Below are 22,893 nucleotides of genomic sequence, written 5' to 3' on the forward strand. Positions count from 1 at the left end.
ACAACTCAACTACGCTCTCAGCTACACAAACACACTCACAAGAAACATCAACTACAGACATCAGACAACGACCACCACATAACAACACTCACCTGAATGTTATTCACAGCAACACCACATACACAACAATACCCGTCTCACATGCAAGCGACACACATCCACAACTCACACAGCCAATCACATCACATACACACATACACGTACTGACTCACACACACAACTCGCAGCACAGCATGACAGGTACAGGTCCCCTGGCAATGTGCACACATGGACACAGTTGACAGGTGTGAATGTACCGCCTTTGTAGTGTCAGCATTATTTTTGAAGGAATACATTCACCATAATGACAGTTGTGTATGTGTGCAATAAGTGTTGTGCACCAGTGTGTCCCCATCCGTGTCTGTCCCACTATTGTCCCTGACATATGCATGTCACAGTGATAAAAAATAAATGACTGTGACATGTATATGTCTCCAGTGGTCCCCACCACCTGTGCAGTGCCCACCCAATATACCCTGGCAATGCTGCATCCCTACCTTGTAGTCCATCAACATGGGGGCGTGGCAGCAGCGATGGCAAGTGTTTTCCAGTTGTGTCCAGTCCCCCGCAATCTGCCAACTAAGTGGAGGTTGGACCACCACTTTTTCCTTGGTGTTCAGGCACATCTAAATCTGCACGGCCAGAAGGTTGTATGTGGTCCCGCCGGCATCCACCTTTACCTTTCCCGCCGTGGATGCGGGTGGTATTTCTTAGCGGAGATGGAGGTTCGTATGCAGTCTTTCATCTATAGGACAGCAAACATCTAAATATGGTGGGTGGACCGTTGCGGCAGGGGACGAGTTTCCAGGCAAAATGTCGACAGCAGGGCTGCTACCGCCAACATCTAAATCAGTCCCATAGACTCAGTAGGGTATTTTTGTAGCATATGATTCCTTCATTGTCTTTAATATGAAGGAGGGCCATTTTTGGGTGTAGGTCCATTGAATGTGCATGAACTGTTGTAATAGATTGTCCATAGCTTCCCAATAAGGACAGATAATTTGACATTCCCATGTTCTATGCATGCTCACATAGCTGCAGCTCAACACTACAGGCATGTTCGGTCAGGGCTACACTGCATCCGCCAGCAGCATTGCAAAGTTTAATAGATAAAGTGTAGATCAGTGGTTCCCAACATGTGGTTCGGAAACCCCTCCTTGAAGCCTCCTTAGGGGGTCCACGACTGATTAGAAAATGAAATAATATTAACAGATTAGGTCCCCAGCTTTCAGTAATTACTCATTGGGGGGTCCCCGGATTTCAATAGGTATTTAGTGGGGGTCCCGGGTTCTAGTGATAGTAAAGTGGGGGTCCACAGAAGTCAAAAGGTTGGGAACCAGTGGTGAAGATAGTAAAATTGTATCAATCGATACCTAGTAGATAGTTCAGCTTCCCTGGGTGCCATTATGACAAAGGGCCAGTGTTGGAAAATGGGTTTTTGGTAAGGGCAGGTAGGTACCTACACCTAGCAACAAGCCACCAACCTCCACTTAGGTACAGTTAGGTCTCAGTAAATTAATCCCAGCTCAACCCTTGGTAGCTTGGCAACGAGCGTCAAGGCTTAACTTAGGAGACAGTGTGTAAAGTATTCAAATATCACAAAACAGTAATGAAATAAAACACAGGAAACAGTTTAAAAATTCAAAACCAATTTTTAAAAATAGTTCATATTTTTATCTTTAAAATGACACAAAAACGAATAAAATCGGATAAAGGGATCCAGAGTTCTGAATTTTTAAAGAATTATTACTTTTCTAGCGCTTAGAAACAAAAAGCGCCAATCGGGTCATCTGGTTGTACCAGGAACGGGGCAAAGTCAAACTTTCAGGCCGACCGCGATGGAGCCCTGCTCGGCTACAGGTCGCGGGAGGCCTCGGTCAAAAAGTTACCTTCTGACTTAGTCTTTATTTTGAAGATTTTCTTCAGCGGGACGAACCTGCCAGTCGAATCCGACCTCCTGGAGCCCTTGTCCGGATACGCGATGCTGGATTCCTCGGTGGAGATTTTTACCTTCGGACTTAGTCGTTTTTTCGAGGTGAAAATCCTTTGACCGGGGTAAACCTGGATCTTGATCCGACGTCCGTGGAGCCCTTCTCGGATACGATGGCTGGGAGGTCCCGGTCAACTTTTTACCTTCGGACTTAGTCTCTTTTTCGGAGATTTTTCTTTACCGGGACGAACCACCAAATCAGGCCGGGTCGCGGTTGAGGCAAGCCGGCTAGAATTTCTGCGGCGGGTCGGTCCCTCTATGGAGCTTTTTTTCAAAAATTCTCAAATCTTCTCCAAACTTCTGGGGCTTCACCCAGATGTCCTTTTAAGGTTCTTTTGGGGTCCACAGCTCACCCCAAGGGTCCAGAAGTTCTGAGATGGTCCTTGGGGGGTGCGGACTTCAACTCCCAGAATGCACCTGGCGCAAACTCCTTTTTGGCCATTGGGCAGTGGTCAGCTGGTCGCTTTTCTTCAGGAGTTGGTGCAGGGGACTCTGGTTAGCATTTTTTCACCTGTAGCAAACAGGGAGTCCCTCCTTGAACCAGTTGAAGCCAGGCAAAGTCCTTCTTGTGGTGAAGCCCAAGTGTGCAGCTGGTGCAGTCCTTCTGAGTGCAGGTTCCAGGTGCAGGCCAGGGGTCCAGCAGGGCAGTCCTTCTTCTTCTTTAGTTCTTTTCTTGTTGAATTCTGGAGGGGATCTGAGGTGTGGGTGCAGGTCTGCCAGTTTTATCCTTGCTCCTGGGTGAAAAGCAGGGGGGTCCTGGTTCTCCAATCAGGTACAAGGTCGTCCCCCTGTGATGACCACTTCCTGGGAAGTGTGGCAAAAATCCATCCCAGTGGGCAACATTCTCTAAAAATCCAACATGGCTGAATCTGATTTTTGGAGGTTACATCTGGCTGAGCCCACCCACTGGTGTGGCTAAAAATCATAAACACACCCCTCTCCTGCCCTCTCCTAATCTAATCAAAGGGGCACCTAGTTGTCTGGGGTTGCAGGATGTGGGGGTGTTGCTGGTTGCTCCAAATGTCCTTCTCTGCCTTTGAAGACCAGTTTGGCAGCCCTCCCCCTTCCTGCCTCACCATCTGCTGAGGGGAGATTCTCTCCCACAAGCACATTCCTTTGTGTGAAGCCCGGCCACTTCACACCTCATCAAGGCAGCTCTGCTAAGCTGCTGCAGGCTGGCCAATCAGAGCACAGCAGCAAAAACAATGCAGGGCTGAAATTGGCAACTTTTTAGGTAAAGTCTATAACTCTTTACCTGAACAAGTTATATTAAATCCAACAACTGGAAGTTGTGGGATTTATTACAACAATGAATTTGATACCAAATTCTTGGTATGCAACATTTAAGGAGACTTTAAAATTTAAAATAAAGTCTCCCCATTCTAGCCTATGAAGGCCATTTACTACAATGAGGGAAAAACGAATTTGGCTGTTTTTACTTCACCAGGGCTTATAAAACTATTTTTATAAAGTCCCTGCTTATAGTTACATGGCACCCAGCCCTAGGGGCACATAGGGCACACCTTAGGGGTGACTTATATGTAAAAATAAGGTAGTTTAAGACTTTCGAAGTACTTTTAATTCCAAAGTCGAATTTGCATATAACTTTAATTTAAAAGCAGCCAGCAAGGCAGGCCTGCCTTTAAAATGACACTGGGCACCCCAGCAGTGCACCTAGGTGTGCACCACCTATGCTGTGGTCCCTAAACCTACATGCCCTACCATATACTAGGGACTTATAGGTAGGTTAACTTAGCCAATTATAATTAGCCTAATTTGCATATCCATTTTACACAGAGCACAGGCCCTGGGACTGGTTAGCAGTACCCAGGGCACCATCAGAGTCAGGAAAACACCAGCATAAAGTGGAAAATGGGGGCAAAAAGTTAGGGGGCCTCTGCAATCAGCCCTGTTTTCTCACACAAGCCCCCCCCAGCCCACACGCCCAGGAGACTCAGCCCAACCCTGGGAGAGTCTCCCTGGCTTGTTAGGCGAGGAAGACAGTGAAGAAAACTGGCTGTCCTTTGCATGGCCTACTCTGCCTTACATCCTCCTGTCATGGTCACTCCCTCTGGGTAGTGAAGCCATCCCAACAGTGAAAGGACCCATCTCAAACTGACATTTCCCTCTAGGGGGGTCTTCCTCCTCTCTCTCTGCCAACTTGGGTAGTGAGGTGCCCACCTCCCCTACTCCTAACTTTGCTAGGGCAACACCTAGCTTACCCAAAGAGGTCACCCAACACTTGAGCAACCCCACCATGACCAACAGGGTCAGGGGGCCTACTTTGCTATTGGCCCTGGGGTCTGTCTCCCAGGCCAAGTACAGTGCTGCCAGGAAGGCTAGCACCCAGCAGAGGCTACTGACAGCTGTCAGTACCCAGAACCACACCCTAAGCTCTCCACTGACAGGTGGCTGAGCTGCTTTAGGGGCAACTTTGGGGTCCTGGCACCCCTCTTGCTGTCTAGAGTGGGGGGCTACCACCTCCTGTGGCAGACACCCTCCTTCCACTCTCCCTTCTGTCAGTGCAGGGGCAACACCCTGCATCTGGACAGCTGCCTGACTACTCAGGACTTCCTTGGGGTCAGGGAAGGCCTCACCAGTGCCAACTCTGGGCTCCCCCCCTACTGGGGCAGAAGGCCTTTGGCTCCCTGGAACTCTCTTTAAGAGTGGCCTACCCTTCCTTTTCTTCTTTCCTTTTCTTGGGGAGTCTCCTAACTGTAGGGACTGACTCCCCAGGACTTTGGGTTGGGGGGGCGCCCTGGGCGACCGCCCCATCTGGGACCAGACCCACCTCTGGGAGGTCATTGCCCAGGATACAATCTAGGGGGAGGTCAGCACTGACTACCACCCTAATCCAGTCAAGGATACCCTCCCTCTCTAGGGGCACTATGGCAACAGGTTTGGTGGTGACCTCCCCTGTGGCTATCCTGACTTTCCTTGTCTCTCCTGGGACATACATGTCTGGGGTCACTAACCGGTCACTCACTATAGTGTGACTGGCACAGATGTCTCTCAGGCCAGTGATAGGGATCCCATTCACCTGAATGGGGTGGAAGTGCCTACTTCCACCCTCAGGGATCACCAGCTTACCATCTGGTCCTGTCTCCCAGCTCAATGCTAGGAGGACTTCATCATCGGAGGAGTCCTCCTCCATGGCTACACTGGACAGCCCAGTGCTAACCACTTTCTTTGGACAGGCTGCATCTCCTCTGAAGTGACTTGTCTGCTGACAGTCAAAGCAAGCCCTACTGTCCAAGAGCTTTTTTAACCCTGGGTCTCCCTGTCTCTGCTTGTCAGAGTGGGAGTGGGATTTACTCTCCTCCTTCTTAGGGTTCTGGGGTACAGAGGGAGTCTCTGTGGTGGGCTTACCACCTCCCTCCTTAGGTTTTTGGGGACCTGACCCCCCCTTCTTGGAGTCTCCCACCTGGGACTTGACAACCACCCTGGTTCTCAACCACTCATCAGCTGCCTCCCCTAGCTCTCTAGGGTTGGTCTGCTTAGAGTCCACTAGATGCTGGCGTAACCTTTCTTGGGTACAATTGGTCAAGATGTGCTCTCTCATGATCAGATTGTATAACCCCTCATAAGTATTTACTTTGTTACCAATAGTCCAGCCCTCTAGTGCCTTTAGTGAGGTGTCTACAAAGTCAACCCAAGACTGGGTACTGACCTTCTGGGTGTCCCTAAACTTGAGCCTATACTGCTCTGGGGTCAGACCAAACTTTTTAGTCAAGCAACTCTTCATACTGGGGTATGAGTCTGCATCCTCCCCCCTCATGGTTAGGAGCCTATCCCTCCCAGAGTTGGGAACTAACTCCCACAGAAGTGAACCCCAGTACTGAGGCTTGACTCTCCTCATCTGGAGTGCCCTCTCAAAGGCCTCCAACCATTTGTCTATATCATCCCCCTCTACATAAGCAGGAACCACCCCCTTGGGTAATCTGGGGCAAACTCCCCCACCCATGGACACCTCAACTTCTCTGTCGATGCCACCATCTCTTTTCTCTTTCTTTACCCACTTTTTCTTTTCTAGGGCCAGCTTGTCTGCTTCCAAAGCTATGTATGCTAGCTGGGCCTCCAGCTCTCTTTCTCTGATGGATGGGTTCTCTCCTCCTGAAAGGACCCCCTTCCCACCACTAGCTTTGGGTCTGCCCCTAGTGACTGTATTTACTGAGGACCGTTCTTCCTCGTCCTCACTTAGGCTCAGATGCCTTCCCTCCCCTGAATGGTTAGAGCTAGCATCCTCCCCTTTTTCTCCCTCCTCTGGAGCTTCCTCTGACTCTACCTCTTGGGCCTCAGCCCATGCTGTCAGGGATTTGATCAGGATTTGCTTCCTGAGATCAGTGGTTGCAGGCAACCCTCTTTCAATACACAACCCCCTAAGCTGGACTACTGTCGGTGTGGGTAGGCTAGCCAGATCAAGCTCCATGGTTCCCTGGTTTTGTGTCAACAAAAACTTTTTGCAAAAATTGGAAACAATAATTTAGAAAAATTAAAAAAATTCAATAATTGAAATTAATCCAAATTAATAATTAAAAAAAAAGTAAAAATTAAAAAAAAAATGTTTTTGCACTAGGACAATTTAAAGGATTTTTAATTTGTTTTACTTAAAACTGTAACGTGATACTGAACACAAGTACAGGATCCCGTCGCTGCTTCCAAAAATGTTGGAAAATGGGTTTTTGGTAAGGGCAGGTAGGTACCTACACCTAGCAACAAGCCACCAACCTCCACTTAGGTACAGTTAGGTCTCAGTAAATTAATCCCAGCTCAACCCTTGGTAGCTTGTCAACGAGCGTCAAGGCTTAACTTAGGAGACAGTGTGTAAAGTATTCAAATATCACAAAACAGTAATTAAATAAAACACAGGAAACAGTTTAAAAATCCAAAACCAATTTATGAAAATAGTTTATATTTTTATCTTTAAAATGACACAAAAACGAATAAAATCGGATAAAGGGATCCGGAGTTATGAATTTTTAAAGAATTATACTTTTCTAGCACTTAGAAACAAAAAGCGCCAATCGGGTCATCTGGTTGCATCAGGACCGGGGCAAAGTCAAACTTTCAGGCCGACCGCGATGGAGCCCTGCTCGGCTACAGGTCGCGGGAGGCCTCGGTCAAAAAGTTACCTTCTGACTTAGTCTTTATTTTGAAGATTTTCTTCAGCGGGACGAACCTGCCAGTCGAATCCGACCTCCTGGAGCCCTTGTCCGGATACGCGATGCTGGATTCCTCGGTGGAGATTTTTACCTTCGGATTTAGTCGTTTTTTCGAGGTGAAAATCCTTCGACCGGGGTAAACCTGGATCTTGATCCGACGTCTGTGGAGCCCTTCTCGGATACGATGGCTGGGAGGTCCCGGTCAACTTTTTACCTTCGGACTTAGTCTCTTTTTCTGAGATTTTTCTTTACCGGGACGAACCACCAAATCAGGTCAGGTCGCGGTTGAGGCAAGCCGGCTAGAATTTCCACGGCGGGTCGGTCCCTCTATGGAGCTTTTTTTCAAAAATTCTCAAATCTTCTCCAAACTTCTGGGGCTTCACCCAGATGTCCGTATAAGGTTCTTTTGGGGTCCACAGCTCACCCCAAGGGTCCAGAAGTTCTGAGATGGTCCTTGGGGGGGTGCAGACTTCAACTCCCAGAATGCACCTGGCACAAACTCCTTTTTGGCCATTGGGCAGTGGTCAGCTGGTCGCTTTTCTTCAGGAGTTGGTGCAGGGGACTCTGGTTAGCAATTTTTCACCTGTAGCAAACAGGGAGTCCCTCCTTGAACCAGTTGAAGCCAGGCAAAGTCCTTCTTGTGGTGAAGCCCAAGTGTGCAGCTGGTGCAGTCCTTCTGAGTGCAGGTTCCAGGTGCAGGCCAGGGGTCCAGCAGGGCAGTCCTTCTTCTTCTTTAGTTCTTTTCTTGTTGAATTCTGGAGGGGATCTGAGGTGTGGGTGCAGGTCTGCCAGTTTTATCCTTGCTCCTGGGTGAAAAGCAGGGGGGTCCTGGTTCTCCAATCAGGTACAAGGTCATACCCCTGTGATGACCACTTCCTGGGAAGTGTGGCAAAAATCCATCCCAGTGGGCAACATTCTCTAAAAATCCAACATGGCTGAATCTGATTTTTGGAGGTTACATCTGGCTGAGCCCACCCACTGGTGTGGCTAAAAATCATAAACACACCCCTCTCCTGCCCTCTCCTAATCTAATCAAGGGGGCACCTAGTTGTCTGGGGTTGCAGGATGTGGGGGTGTTGCTGGTTGCTCCAAATGTCCTTCTCTGCCTTTGAAGACCAGTTTGGCAGCCCTCCCCCTTCCTGCCTCACCATCTGCTGAGGGGAGATTCTCTCCCACAAGCACATTCCTTTGTGTGAAGCCCGGCCACTTCACACCTCATCAAGGCAGCTCTGCTAAGCTGCTGCAGGCTGGCCAATCAGAGCACAGCAGCAAAAACAATGCAGGGCTGAAATTGGCAACTTTTTAGGTAAAGTCTATAACTCTTTACCTGAACAAGTTATATTAAATCCAACAACTGGAAGTTGTGGGATTTATTACAACAGTGAATTTGATACCAAATTCTTGGTATGCAACATTTAAGGAGACTTTAAAATTTAAAATAAAGTCTCCCCATTCTAGCCTATGAAGGCCATTTACTACAATGAGGGAAAAACGAATTTGGCTGTTTTTACCTCACCAGGGCTTATAAAACTATTTTTATAAAGTCCCTGCTTATAGTTACATGGCACCCAGCCCTAGGGGCACATAGGGCACACCTTAGGGGTGACTTATATGTAAAAATAAGGTAGTTTAAGACTTTGGAAGTACTTTTAATTCCAAAGTCGAATTTGCATATAACTTTAATTTAAAAGCAACCAGCAAGGCAGGCCTGCCTTTAAAATGACACTGGGCACCCCAGCAGTGCACCTAGGTGTGCACCACCTATGCTGTGGTCCCTAAACCTACATGCCCTACCATATACTAGGGACTTATAGGTAGGTTAACTTAGCCAATTATAATTAGCCTAATTTGCATATCCATTTTACACAGAGCACAGGCCCTGGGACTGGTTAGCAGTACCCAGGGCACCATCAGAGTCAGGAAAACACCAGCATAAAGTGGAAAATGGGGGCAAAAAGTTAGGGGGCCTCTGCAGTCAGCCCTGTTTTCTCACAGCCAGTCTTCAGTTTCCAACACAACCAGATCCGATTCCAATACCAGTCTTGATTTGTCAAAGGTATTGTGGATGTTGATGGTGAGATATTTGTATGGTAACAATATTTGTCCCTTCACAGGCATTTGGGGCAATTTGGCATCAAGTGTGCTGAATTCAGTCTGTAGCGGACCTAGACTTTGTTAAAGATACAATAGAAATGCTGTCCCTTTGTCACAATTATGATAGTGCATGTTTGTGGTTCTCTTTAACAATGCTACCACTTGTTAGAAAGTACTGTACAAAATGCTTCAATAACACAAGCATGTAAACAATAGCCAAAACTTATATTAAGTCCTAACATATCCAATATACCATTCCATACGAAACCTATTACACCAAACCTACCATACCTACCTACCACAACAAACCTATGTTACCTATCTACCACACCTATAATACTTAACTACCATAGTTACCTAACCATAACTAACCTACCTGCTCAGCCTATCACATCTACCCTTCCTACTGTACCAAATCTACTACCTAAACTATAATACATACCATGCTTTCAATAGCTACTTACATGCCAGGCCTGCCTACCATGCTTACCATACCTGACTACCATAACTGCAATACATCCCTACCTACCATATACCTACCATACTGATCAGTCTTACCAACCATACATTCCTAACATACTTAATCTACTTTATCCAACATAACTACCCTACCAACAATACCTATAACAGCTACTTACCGTACCTAACCTACATATCTAACTTACCATACCAGTTTACTACACCTACCATACCTAACCTATCGTACCTAATGTTGGACCTGGCCCTTTTTGCCAGTTCATCCCCAAATGTTTTGCCTCCTTCCTCCTATGTTTTCTGACCTGTTTTTGTTGGTTTTAGGACTCTGGGTACTTTACTACTCCTGACCAGTGCTAAAGTGCATATGCTCTCTGTATAAATTGTATTGGTGATTGGTTTATCCCTGATTGGCATATTTGATTTACTAGAAAGTCCCTAGTAAAGTGCACTAGAGGTGCCCAGGGCCTGTACATCAAATGTTACTAGTGGGCCTGCAGCACTGATTGTGCCACCCACGTGAGTAGCCCAGTAAACATGTTTCAGACCTGCTACTGCAGTGTCTGTGTGTGCAGTCTTGCACTGCCAATTCAACCTGGCAAGTGTACCCACTTGCCAGCCCCAAACCAAACCCCTACATTAGTAAGGTGAATTGCACCATGTCACAGAGCATGTATTATTTATGCTTTCATTAGAGGTAGTCAAACAAGGAGTGGCAATAGGGAGTCCACTTTGGTCCTGAAGAGGAGCCTAGGAGTAAGGCTCTGAAACATGTAGACTAGGAAGTCAGGTACATTACATCCCCCACTTCTGCAGCCCCTTTTTAATCATACTGCCTCCAAGAGATCTATTAAATCATTGGAATCACTAGGAGACAGGTATTTTAACTCACCCAAGACCCCACCACTCATATCCCTCCTGTGCTTCACAATGACAAGACTACATCAGTACTCCCACGTATCCTGTAGGTCGTAGCACGCCCCACGCTGTAGCAGAACGGGAAGAAACTCAATGATGAAGCATGCCACCAAGGGGTAACCCTGGTGGATGAGGGTTTTTCTTACAGGAAAATCCTTTTTCCTGTCCATCCTATGGTAGTTCTTTTAGCTGGGCCACTTTTGTAATGTTATATAGGCTATAAGGAGGACAGACCCAGCTCCACAACCTCCTTCTCCCGCTTTGTTTTTGTATACTTAAAAGATAGTGCATGAACAGTTGTGTTTTACATGTCGTGATAGTGAAATACTACCAAATTCGGCTTTCACTATTGCAAGTCCTATCTCTCCATAGGTTAACATCGGGACTGCCTTTAAATACCTTTTAAGTGCAGTATCCCATTAGGAGCAGTTAGAGATGTAGAGTTTGGGGTCTGTGAACTCACAATTTAAAAATACATCTTTTGGTAGAGTTGGTTTTTAGATTGTCTGTTTGAAAATGCCAGTTTTAGAAAGTGGGAATTTTCTTGCTTAACCATTCTGTGCCTCTGCCTGCCGGTGGAATCCACGTCTGGGTCAGACTGACAGTTGGGCTGTTTGTGAATTCCCTCTAGGCGGTGGCACAGAGGGAGCTGAGGGATGTCATGCATATCCTGATAAGCCTCCTGGGCTACAGTGGGGAGGGAGGAGCTGACACTTACACCTGAAAGGGCTGTGCCTGTCCTCACACAATAGCTTCTCCACCACCCTGGTACATGACTGGGGCCAGACCTGGGTAAAGCAGGATCTTGTGAACAACAGATACTTTCCTTTGAAGACTGCCTACTTGAAAGGCAGAAATCAGTATAAGTAGTGGACCCAAAACCCCAGACCTTTAGAATACTTCTGGATCAAGAGGAACCTCTACAAAGGAGAAGAGCCGAAGAACTGGAGGAGGAGTACTGACCCTTTGGTGTGTGTGCTGTGCTGGGTTGGCTCGCAGTTACTGCTTCTGCCTTAAAGAGGACACAGACTGGACTTTGCTGTGTATCCTGCTTGTGAAGTTTCTCCAAGGGCTTGTACTGAGCTTGCCCCCTGTTTTGAAGTCTCAGGGTCATTAAAGACTTCCTCTGCCAGCACCTATACTCTTGCTGAGACTCCTACCATGCCAAGTGGTGCCCTATCCAGTCCCTGGGCCCTTGAAAGGAGAAGCTGGTGGAACCAAGGCAGAAATACAGGCACTGGAGCCAAGCGGGAGAAAAATCAACGCAGCACAAGCCTCACGGCTGAAAAATTGAAGCACCACCCACTTGCAGGTGCGGAAATCAACACAGTACCTGCATTGAGGCCGGAAAATTGATGCAACACTTGCTTGCTGCTGCCGAAATTGACACATCAACCACGCAGCTCTTCGCCATTGTGCATTAGGATTTTGCATGCATCATCAGTGGGTGTCAAAACCACAATGAACCTGCACGGACATGAGGCTGCCCGTCCGGAAATCGACGAATCGCTCTTCTGTGGGAGAGAGAAATGACGCATCACCTGCTTAACCAGAGGAGAACTGCCACATGACCTCACTTGCAAGTCAGGAATCAATGCGTCACTTACTTTTCCGATGCACACTTTCCCGTGCGGCTTTATTTTGATTCCTACCAGGTACTTTGTATAAAAACAGTGCATCCATTGATTTCTATGGATTAAGACTCTAATTTAAAAAATAATATATTTGCTTGTGTGTGTTGTATTTTTGTTGTTTTGGTCTTGTTTGATATATATAAATATTGGCTATTTTTCTAAACTGGTGCTGTGTCCCTTTTGTAGTGTTTTCACTGTATTACTGTGTGTGTTGGTACAAATACTTTACACATTGCCTCTGAGATAAACCTGACCTCTTGTGCCAAGCTACCAAAGGGGTGAGCAGGGGTTGCCTGAGGAGTATAACTCCCTTAACCTGACCAGAGTGAGGATCCCTGCTTGGACACAGTGCAAACTGACTGCCAACCAGAGACCCCATTTCTAACACCAACCTTACTATCATACATTCATACCTATGTGCATCAACCATACTAACCTACTATGCATACCATACGTAAGCTCCTTTACCAAACCAAAACTAACCTACCATACTTTTTTACAATTACCTATTATACCTAACCCACCTACCACACCTGACCTACCCTGTCATGTCTGCCTACAATATGTAACAATCCTGCTTACATTACTTACATACCTACTTTCCTCCCATACTTATCATATACTTAACGTACCTATGTGCATAGCTATCTATCCACCACACCTATGTACCATATTTAACCTACTTTATCTGTCATGGCTAACCTACCATATCTACCTCCTGTAACCTATTCTTTCATATGTAACCTACTTTCCATACCTAATCTAACATGCCTACAATCCTACATAAATACCCCCTATTCACCATACTTACTTACCCAACATACTTACTTATCTACACTATGCCTATACCATACCAACCTGAAAAAACTAACATGCATATGTACCAACCATATCTACAACATCTTACCTACTTTTCTACCCTAACTTCAGATCAGAATCAACTTTAGTCGGTCTGGCTAGACCATAAAAGTATAAAAACAATAATTTCATACAGGATGATACAAACCACAGTAAAATCATACAAATAATATCTTGATATTAAAAAACATGAAAAGACCATTAGGTAAAGATGATAATAAAAACATAAAATCCCATACAGTGCATCAGACATTACATCATCAACGTGGCCTTCCGCTTTATAGCACAATATATATAAGTGCCAGTTAAAAAGCAGATTTTCACAGAAGGGAGAGTTTGTAAATAAGTAAAAGAAGCTTTGCAATATTGGTTGTTCGCCTGTTTTTAAAAAAAGTAACAAGTATTGTTTTCTCACTGATGAATAAAATTGACAAAAAAAATGAAGTGAATCGTGCTTTGTGTTGAATGATCATCACAGGCACAGACAGGTAGGCTACAAAAGTAGGGGCCCTGACAGGGAAAAGCAGCTAGAAAGTGCACAGTGCACAGTCTGAGTCTAACTATCAAAAATCAATGGTGCTGGTTAGACACCCAAGTTAGATAAGGCTCAATGCCATTATTTACACAGATCCACATATATGCCTGAACAATTGGCATATCAACAACCCTCTGCAGTCTCTCTTCCACTCAACCATCTAAAATAGGGTTCTGTAGGGATGTGAGGGAGGCAAATGTCACAGCACTAGGAGAAGTAAACAAGTCTTCCTGTTCCAGAGTAGGCAAGTATTACGGAGATACCTCATCCAGGGTATTGTTAGACATTGGTCAAGTTTCAGACATACAGCAAGCACGGCCCTGTTACATGAAGTCTGGCTCCTAGACCAAATTCTGAGCCACAGAAGTGGCTTCACTCTTATAAAATCATGTATGTACCCACTCCCGCCCTCAGAGTGGCAAATGAAAGAGTTGGTACTTTTGGGGACAGATAGTAGACTTTTGATGAAGTCATTCTCAATTGCTCCCAGACCCCCCTGACCATTGATGCCCCATAGCCCGGCCCCATGGGAGGTGGCACAACAGCATTTGGCTTTATAAATGGCCACAGGTTCCTTGATAGGGTTATGGCCCATTCTATGGGCAAAGTTAATGGGAACCTCAACGGCTTTAGAGAGAGCAGCAGCTCTACTGGACTTTAGGAGACCCCAGGTTAAATTTGTGTCAAAGGGAATTTCTAGGTTTGAGAACGGGGGACAGTACTAACCTTAGAACTGTGCGTCTTGGCCTGATTGACCCTCAGATCTAAACTAGTCATAAACTGGCCAAAATAATCCTGCAAGCATTGTAGGCCAATTGCTGTCTTAGCTATTGGGAAAGTATTGTTGGCATAGATTAACATGGAAACACTGTGATCACCTATACAGTTTCAGTCATCCCTAAGCCCAAACAAATTCTCCTCCATGCCATTTATATACAGTGAAAATAAGAACATGGTCAAAACACAACCCTGACGTACAATCCTGGCCAAATTGAAGGATGACGTTGCCCCTCTACCTGGGCCATATCTCACACTGGCAGTGACCTCATTGTGAAGCTCTCTAAGGAAATTTACAATGTACTGATCAACCCGCATAGCTGAAGCACCATACCTTATGGTCCATACATAACATACCTACCATAAATATACCCGAACCTCTGCAGTGTGTATATCTTACACCTGTCCTGAAATAGTGATTTTGTGAACAGTAAATTATGAGAGAAGGAACGTGATGGTCTTCATACAAAGTGGCTTTTATAAATCTAATGAGCAGGTCTTGGTCAGTTATACCTCTGAGGTTATTTCAAGATTATGCTGCTTGATAAGCTGTTAGGCCTAGAGAAAGATGAACATTATACTGCTTTAGCATAATATTATGACACGTTTTTATTAGAAAAAAACGATGCCGACATTTTAATGTCAGCAAATCTGAGAGAAAGTTTTCATAGAAATACATTTTACATTTGAAACTAAAATTGCAGAAAACATAACAACACTAAGGGCCTGATTCTGACCCTGGCGGCCGGTGACCGCCAGGGTCACCGGCCACGGGAGCACCGCCGACAGGCTGGCGGTGCTCCGAAGGGCATTCTGACCGCGGCGGTTCAGCCGCGGTCAGAAAGGGTAAACCGGCGGTCACCCGCCGGTTTACCGCTGCCCTTCTGAATCCTCCATGGCGGCGGAGCGCGCTCCGCCGCCATGGGGATTCAGACACCCCCTACCGCCATCCTGTTCATGGCGGGAAACCCGCCATGAACAGGATGGCGGTAGGGGGTGCCGCGGGGCCCCTGGGGGCCCCTGCAGTGCCCATGCCAATGGCATGGGCACTGCAGGGGCCCCCGTAAGAGGGCCCCGCAAAGTATTTCAGTGTCTGCTATGCAGACACTGAAATACGCGACGGGTGCCACTGCACCCGTCGCACCTTCCCACTACGCCGGCTCAATTCTGAGCCGGCGTCCTCGTGGGAAGGTTGATTTGCCCTGGGCTGGCGGGCGGCCTTTTGGCGGCCGCCCGCCAGCCCAGGGCAAATCTCAGAATCACCGCAGCGGTCTTTCGACCGCGGTGCGGTGTTCTGACGGGGTTACTTTGGCGGGCGGCGGAATGACCCCCTAAGTTTCCTTAAAGATAACATTGCCAGGAAACATGATTTGTTTCCTCTTAAAAATTGACAATTTTTATGCTAATTCTGTTTTAAGTTAAATCCATTGCTTGCATTATACAACATACATGATGACATTTTCTTTTTAATTTTATTTCAGAGGCGTGTCTAATATTCCACCAAATCAGAATATATTAAATTCCAGAAAAGGACAAAATAAACATACACCTGGAGTGAAAAATCTTCCAAAAATAGAAAAGTGAGAAATTGAGAAAAAGCTGTTTTTGTGGTGCTCATGTTGGATATGTAATATTTAATGGGTCGTAGTGACCTATTTTAAATCCTCTTAAAATATTGAATGTTATAACACTTTGGCATTTCTGTACAAATAAATTTTGTTTTCAACAATTGATTTATTTTTTGGATTTGTTTATTAGACAGATTATAGTTCAAAATATTAAAGTAAATCAATAGACCGGTATAATAGGTCTCAATGCACAGTGTGGTACTTGAGATCTATTAGTCTTTGGCCTTTTGTTCTCAAAGAGGTTTCGAGAGACAGTTGGGGAGTGAAAAAGGTAAAGAGTAAAAGCATTGGTAAAGCAAATAGGTATCGCCTTTGGGACCTGTTGGCTTCGCCAATAGTCTTTACACATACTGAACAGCATCCCCAATGCTGTGCAGCATGACTAAAGAATAAACAACTAAAGCATTTGACTCACCCAGCCACATTGGTTTGTTCGCTTGTGCACTGTACACATGCCTACAAAATGGCAAAGCTGCTTTTTTGCTTGTTTTTAGTTACCTGCCTGTGTTGGATTGGTACCTGAATGAAAAAAACTCATACAAATGAATATTCGTTTCTAATCAAACCGAGCGGAAAGCAACACAGGGCAAAGACAGGCACGGGAGGGGATGGAAGCAACATAAGGTATGGTGGCAAGAGTAACACAGGTGTGTGCGGGGCCGAAGCAATACTGGGGTTGTGGGTGGGGAAGCAATGCAGAGTACATTGGTGGGGCCAGCAAATGTGTGAAAGAGCAATTTGGAATTGGTGGGAAGAAGCATATGGACAAGAAAGCAAAGCAAGTCAGTGGAGGGGAGAAGCACGTAGGTGAGAGAGAGGAACACAGAGCATGGCAAAGGATGGAAGAGAAGTGCACAAGGGAGCCCACTGGAAAACGTGCACAATCTTGTGGAGTGATTAAGCAAAAAGAAAAAAAGAATGCTTGAAAAGCGACCAATGGAAGGTCACAACTAATGTGCCACACAGAAAAAGGAAAGCCCACACGATCTTGAGAATAAGAAAATAGCAAATGAGAGTGAAAATAAAGACAACCAATGGTAAGCAATGGTTGGGCTATAAGCCAACTTTAAGATAACAACATGTTTCTCACTCAGTGCCATCCCAGTCTAGTAGTCAAGGCCTAAAAAGAGTATGCAACTAAATCTAATTACAACGAGTGCCTTTTAGAGCAACAAACCACAAAGCCTTTGTGATCCCTTCACTTTCTTTCCCCCACCAATCACTTTCTTTCCCAAACCAGCAAACTGTAAGGAACTAGATTCACCTAGACAGTCGTTCAATACAATACAGTTTACATATGACAAGTAGGGGTTTAGGTGCAGGCTCCTCTTCCTTCATTTGCCTCCATTCCATTGCTACTCCTGTATGGGAGAAGATTTGGACCCTTCTCTCACGACTACAGTTCATCTCAGTAGGTGCCATATAGATGTTTCCATTTTCAGTGTATCCGTTACGTTTAACAGGTTTTAGCTCCTGTTTTCTCTTCTGCATAATGCATATTAGATTGAAAAATATATTTACTTTGCTACCTTTCAATGTCAAATGCCTCTTTTTGGCAGTTGCTCAAGTTCCTTATTTACTTCCTCAGTCTACCTTGCGTGCCAGACCTCTGGCTGGTGCTACATTAAAAATGCAATGGGCAGCTAAGCATGTTTTTTACAGCCTAGGGTCACTTTGGTATTGAACAAAAAAAAAGACGCTTGTGCAGCCGAAACAAACAAGAGAATACTTTTGGCTTTGTGCATGGTCCATACTACTCATGCAGGTGAATGGTCCCTTAGGAGGCACATTCACTCCGCTCCACCTACAAAGTGACTCAGAGTTATCGGCCCGGGGAAGGTGTCTTTTGAAAGGGGAAATTGAAAGGTACATCCTTTGCAGTGGGGTGCAGTCACACAATACACCCATCAGTGGTGCGCTCCGGTAGGCTCTCTAATTCAGGCCTGTCCCCCTTTAGTAAAAGATAGGGAAGCAACTTCTGTGCTCTCCCAAGTGCTGGCGCAATCTTTTAAGTTTTGTCATCGGCTGTTGAGTTGCATTCTGCCATGTACACTGCGTGATTGGTGCACCCTTGTACATTCTGGAAATGTATGTATACAACTATGATGCTTTATGAACCTCAGTTGGTAAACAGGGGTTCCCTTTTAAAGATCTGCGAAATTAAAACTGTTGTTAGATGGCTTTCATGAGTTCATGTTTTCTTTGCAAGGCCAGTCCAGTGACCAGTGATGAAGAAAACAACAGCAACTCTAATACATGGAAGTGTACAACTCGAACATTAGAAAAAGGACACTTCAACGGGAAGCCCTGCTACCACCACCCTGAATCTCAAGCTGCAGGATATCTACAGAATGTATTCTTATAACTATGCAGTACCTGCAACAAGAAAAAAAGAATAGGCAACCGTCGTCACCAGTGTTCATAATTAGGGTGGGAAACACTTTAACCTCACAGAAGAGCAACAGTAAATAATAACCAAAGAAGACACACGAACAATTCGTTTATAATAGAACTGTTTAAACATAGACTCAGAGGACCAATCTGCTGCCCTCTGAATGTCCTCTGACCTGGAACCTAAAGAGAGAGCTTTATAGGTCATAGCCCCATGAGCAGAATGCACACCAAACCTGTTAACATCAATACCTGCCTCAGCCATTACCCATCTGACCCATAGAGCCGGAGTTCTAAAGGGTTTTTGTAACGCAATCAGAAGTTGACCATTAGGGTCTGCACAAAGCAGTCTAATACAGTTTTCATAAACGCATTGTGAGAAATTGGGTTGTTGGTTGACTGGGGTGTGAGCCCTGGTCAAACAACATCTACACTCCCTTGCAGTGTGAACCACAAAAAGTCACTAATTTAACCTGTGCTTAACCCTGGGTAGCTTGGAACAAAAAGCAGTGAGGCTAAACTTACAGGCACTGTGTTAAGTATTTATGCAGTACACAAACAGCAATACAGTGACAACACAACACTATAAAAATCCCAAACTAATTTAGAAAGACGGAGAACGGTTTAATAAATTATTTGACACCATAACTATCAAAATCCAATTAGTAGAACCGGAGTTATGAATTTGTAAAGTTTAAGGTTCAAAATAGCAAGTCCTCAGGTTTAGAAAATGGCCACTTGGGCACCTTTAGCACCACATCCAAGGGTCCAGGACTGGATGTAGACCTCTTGGGGGTTCAAGACTCACTCAGGCTAGGTCCAGGTGCATGTGCAATATGTTGGGAGCCTGTTATGTCCCTGTGGATCTGAACAGGAAGCCGGCTAAACTAGCTCTTGGGGTCACTTCTGAAGTGCAGGGTGCAGGTGAACATGCACGACTCCACAGCATGACTGGCCTCTGAAGATTCAAGGCAGGCTCCAGGCAGCGAAGCAGTCCTTCCAGGTACAGCAGCAGTCTGGTAGAGTGAACATCAGGTCACAGCAGCAGGCATTCCTCTGAGAGTCCTTCCGCAGGTCCAGCAGTGAATTGAGGAGGTCTGAGAGCCCTATTTTTATACCCTGGTGCTCTGCTCGTAGAAGTTTCCAGAAGGGTTCTCTGAAGTTCCAGGAGTTACCTGTCTCCCCTGGCTTCTAGCTGGCTGCACTGACACCAAAGGGTCATTAAGCCTATTGTGTGGCAGCAGAGCTAAGCCATTCAGCTGCAAGTGGGGCTGTGCTTAGCTTTTCTTCCCATCAAGTCAGTTAATGGCCTATTCAGGCTCTGCCAATCCTGGTATTGTGTGACTGCCTGGGGTGAGTTCACAAAGTCTCAACTGTCAGTTACACCCAGTCATGTGACCTAGGCACGCTGCAGGCACAGAGGGTTATGGGCAGGAAGATGCCAACTTGCTAAAAGTGGCATTCAAACTTGTAATGATAAATCCGACTTTATAATTAAAGAGGGTTTATTTTTACAAGTTCATAGATACCAAAATGACAGATCTGCCACCGCTGGCTTAGGAATTACAACATATTAATCCCCAACGTTACCCTATGGAAGAAGTAGGCCTCTCACTAGTGAGAAAACAAATTGGGGAGTTTTTCTCTATTAGGCCATGTAGAACTAAAACGTACATGCCAGCACCCTGCCGTATGGGCTACCTAAGGCCTACCTTAGGGGTGACATATTTATTATAAGGGGAGTTTAAGGCTTGGCAAGGGGTTTCAAATGCCAAGTGAACATTGCAGTGGGACACTTTGTTCGGGCTGCAATGGCAGGCCTGGAACAAGTTTTAATGTGCTACTTAAGAGGATGGCACTATAAGTGAGGCAGGCCCTTTGGTAGCATGTAACTTACAAGCCCTGGGTACATGGTATACTACTATAAAAATTGACTTCCCTGTAAATTAAATATGCCAATCATATATATGCCAATCAAACCATGTTCTGGGGAGTAAGCACATGCGCTCTTAGCACTGGATAGCACGGTAAAGTAGGCAGAGTGCTAAGGCCAACAGAGCAAAAATCCAGACAAAATGGAGGCAAGCCGGTAAAACAAATGAGGGTGATCCTGTAGAGAGGGCCATTTCCAACACTTCAAACATAACAAAGCACATTACTTCCCATCATGAGGAATAGCAGGATAATCAGTAGACTTTTAAAACCTTTTTGTGCACCTACAAATAGCAAAAGAAACTCTCTCCGGAGAAACTACTTTACCTGCTAAATCCAGCATACAGACGTCAGAGACTCTCCACAAGAAACCAGATAAAGCAACATAGCGAGCTTAGTAGAAAGCGGTTTCGAAGACAAACACTCATAGTTTATCCATCTCTGAAACAATCTTAGTACCAAATTAACAAGCCACAATTGTTAATAAAGGGGCTTTGGAGGATTGGAAGCTCTGATACCTTTGAGCTACCTACATACCAAAGGTTGGCCCCTCACAAGCTTACTACCAATTTTAGAATGACCAGCCGAGATAGCCGAGCAAAAATTGTTTACCAACCTGTAACCCGCTCAGCTAGAAATTTCATGACATCTTTCAGATCTGCCTCTACAGGATCCAAATCCCATTTCACACTCTAACCCAACCATTTCTGCCAAGCGGACTTATATCATGTGCTCGCTGGAGGTATATAAAAGTCTGTATCAAATTTCCGTCACAAAGCAACTTTCCTGGAACCTTCCACACCATGAGAGGTAGACGGTGCTACAGAATCAATGGATGAAAGGTTCCTAATGCAATCTGCAGGATTTCTGGAAACACTGGAAGAGCAACAGGTAAGGCTACTGACATCCGAAGAAGAACCGTGATCCATAGCTAGGCCTTCAAGATCGGGGTTACCAAGACTATCATCGCTCCCTGCCTCCTCACATGAGCCTCCACTTTCCCAGTCATGGCAAAAATGGGAAAGGCATGAAGTAGCCGCTTGGACCAGTCCTGCAGAAATGCATCTGTGGCTCTCCCCAAGGGATCCGGCCTCCAACTGAAGAAATCTGGTATCTGGTGATTCCATCAAGAAGAAAACAGATGAGGGTACAGCTTCCAGTCACTCCCATCCGTCAAGAACATGGAGTTTCAGTCCACCACAACATTATGCAGGAGATACTCTGCAATCACTCAAATCCAATGTTTGAGGTAGAAGTTCCATAAGTCCTTTGTGATCTCCGCCAACAACCTGGACTTGGTGCCCTCAAGCTTGCTAATATACCTCACTACCGATATGCTGTCCACCTGCAGCAAAATGCAACAATTGTTCTTCTGTGGGGACAAAATCTGAATAGCAAAAGAACCTGCCAACAGTTGTGGGCAATTTATGTGCAGGTCTAAATCATGAGGAGCCCAACAACCTCCAGTGGAGATATCTCTGCATGTCCATATTAGCCCCATCTGCTGGAACTGGACTCGATCACCACATCCGGGAGAGTGCCAAAAATGGCCCTGCCATTCCAGGAGGCCATATGCAGCAACCACCAGTTCAGTTCTTCCTCAGCCGCTTCACATAGAGGGAATTTGAATGGTGTATGAGGGGCAGCTGCAGAGGTGCCGGTTTTCAGACCCTGAAAAGGCCTGTAATAGGGTGGCCCGGAAATATGGCCTGAATAGAAGACGCCAGAAGGCCAACGATCCTTGCTATGGTCCATAGAGATATCAATTGTTAACTTAATATAGACCTCAAGACTTTCTTGATGTCCTTCAACTTCTGAGAGGGAAGCTGAAGGAGCACCCTCACCAAATCAATCTGAAATCCAAGGAACTCTAATCTCTAGGTGGGAAGTGGAACAGTGTTTCTGATTGATGATAAATCCCGGACCTTGAAGGAGCCGAACTGTGAAAGCCAGGTGTTTCCAGAGTAGAGCTTCGGCTTGAGCCATAGGAATCATGTCTTCTAGAAAAATAATGAATCTCATGCCCTTCTCCCTTGTTTCTCCACCACAGGTCGCATAAGCTTGGTGAAACACCAAGGCACCAATGATAGACTTAACAGGAGAGCCAGGTCTCTTACGACTGATCTTGCCACTGAAGTTGTAGGAACCCCATGTTGGGTAGAAAAATCCGCACTGTAAAGTAAGCATACTTCAGATCTAGGCGAACCATCCAGTCGCCCTCCATCAACAGATGTCTTTATACATGGATCAGTGTCATTTTGATGTGCTTGTTGACCACCCATTGATTGAAATCACTAAGATTAAATCTAGTCGATGACCAGCACCTATCCTTTGGATGAGGAAATTTTTGCTGCAAAAGTCCCTGGGGTGAGGAAGGGACGGGCATATTGCACGCTTGTGCAGAAGCTTGTGAATCTCTGAGTCTAAAAAATTGATCTCTTGTGGAAAAAAGGAAAGGAGG

The 22,893-nt window shown here is 45.6% G+C and overlaps 1 protein-coding gene across 1 annotated transcript in view; it reads left to right on the forward strand.

Moving 5' to 3' along the window:
• Nucleotides 1-16,214, forward strand: part of CCDC169 (coiled-coil domain containing 169) — a 180,081-nt gene extending 163,867 nt beyond the window's left edge. The window contains exon 8 of the mRNA XM_069205525.1: nucleotides 15,963-16,214. Within this exon, the coding sequence (XP_069061626.1) occupies nucleotides 15,963-16,065 (103 nt within the window). The 3' untranslated portion in view covers nucleotides 16,066-16,214. The remainder of the gene's footprint in view (nucleotides 1-15,962) is intronic.
• Nucleotides 16,215-22,893: the final 6,679 nt, after the last annotated feature.

Source organism: Pleurodeles waltl, chromosome 8 (assembly GCF_031143425.1).
Source record: "Pleurodeles waltl isolate 20211129_DDA chromosome 8, aPleWal1.hap1.20221129, whole genome shotgun sequence".
Lineage (NCBI taxonomy): Eukaryota > Metazoa > Chordata > Amphibia > Caudata > Salamandridae > Pleurodeles > Pleurodeles waltl.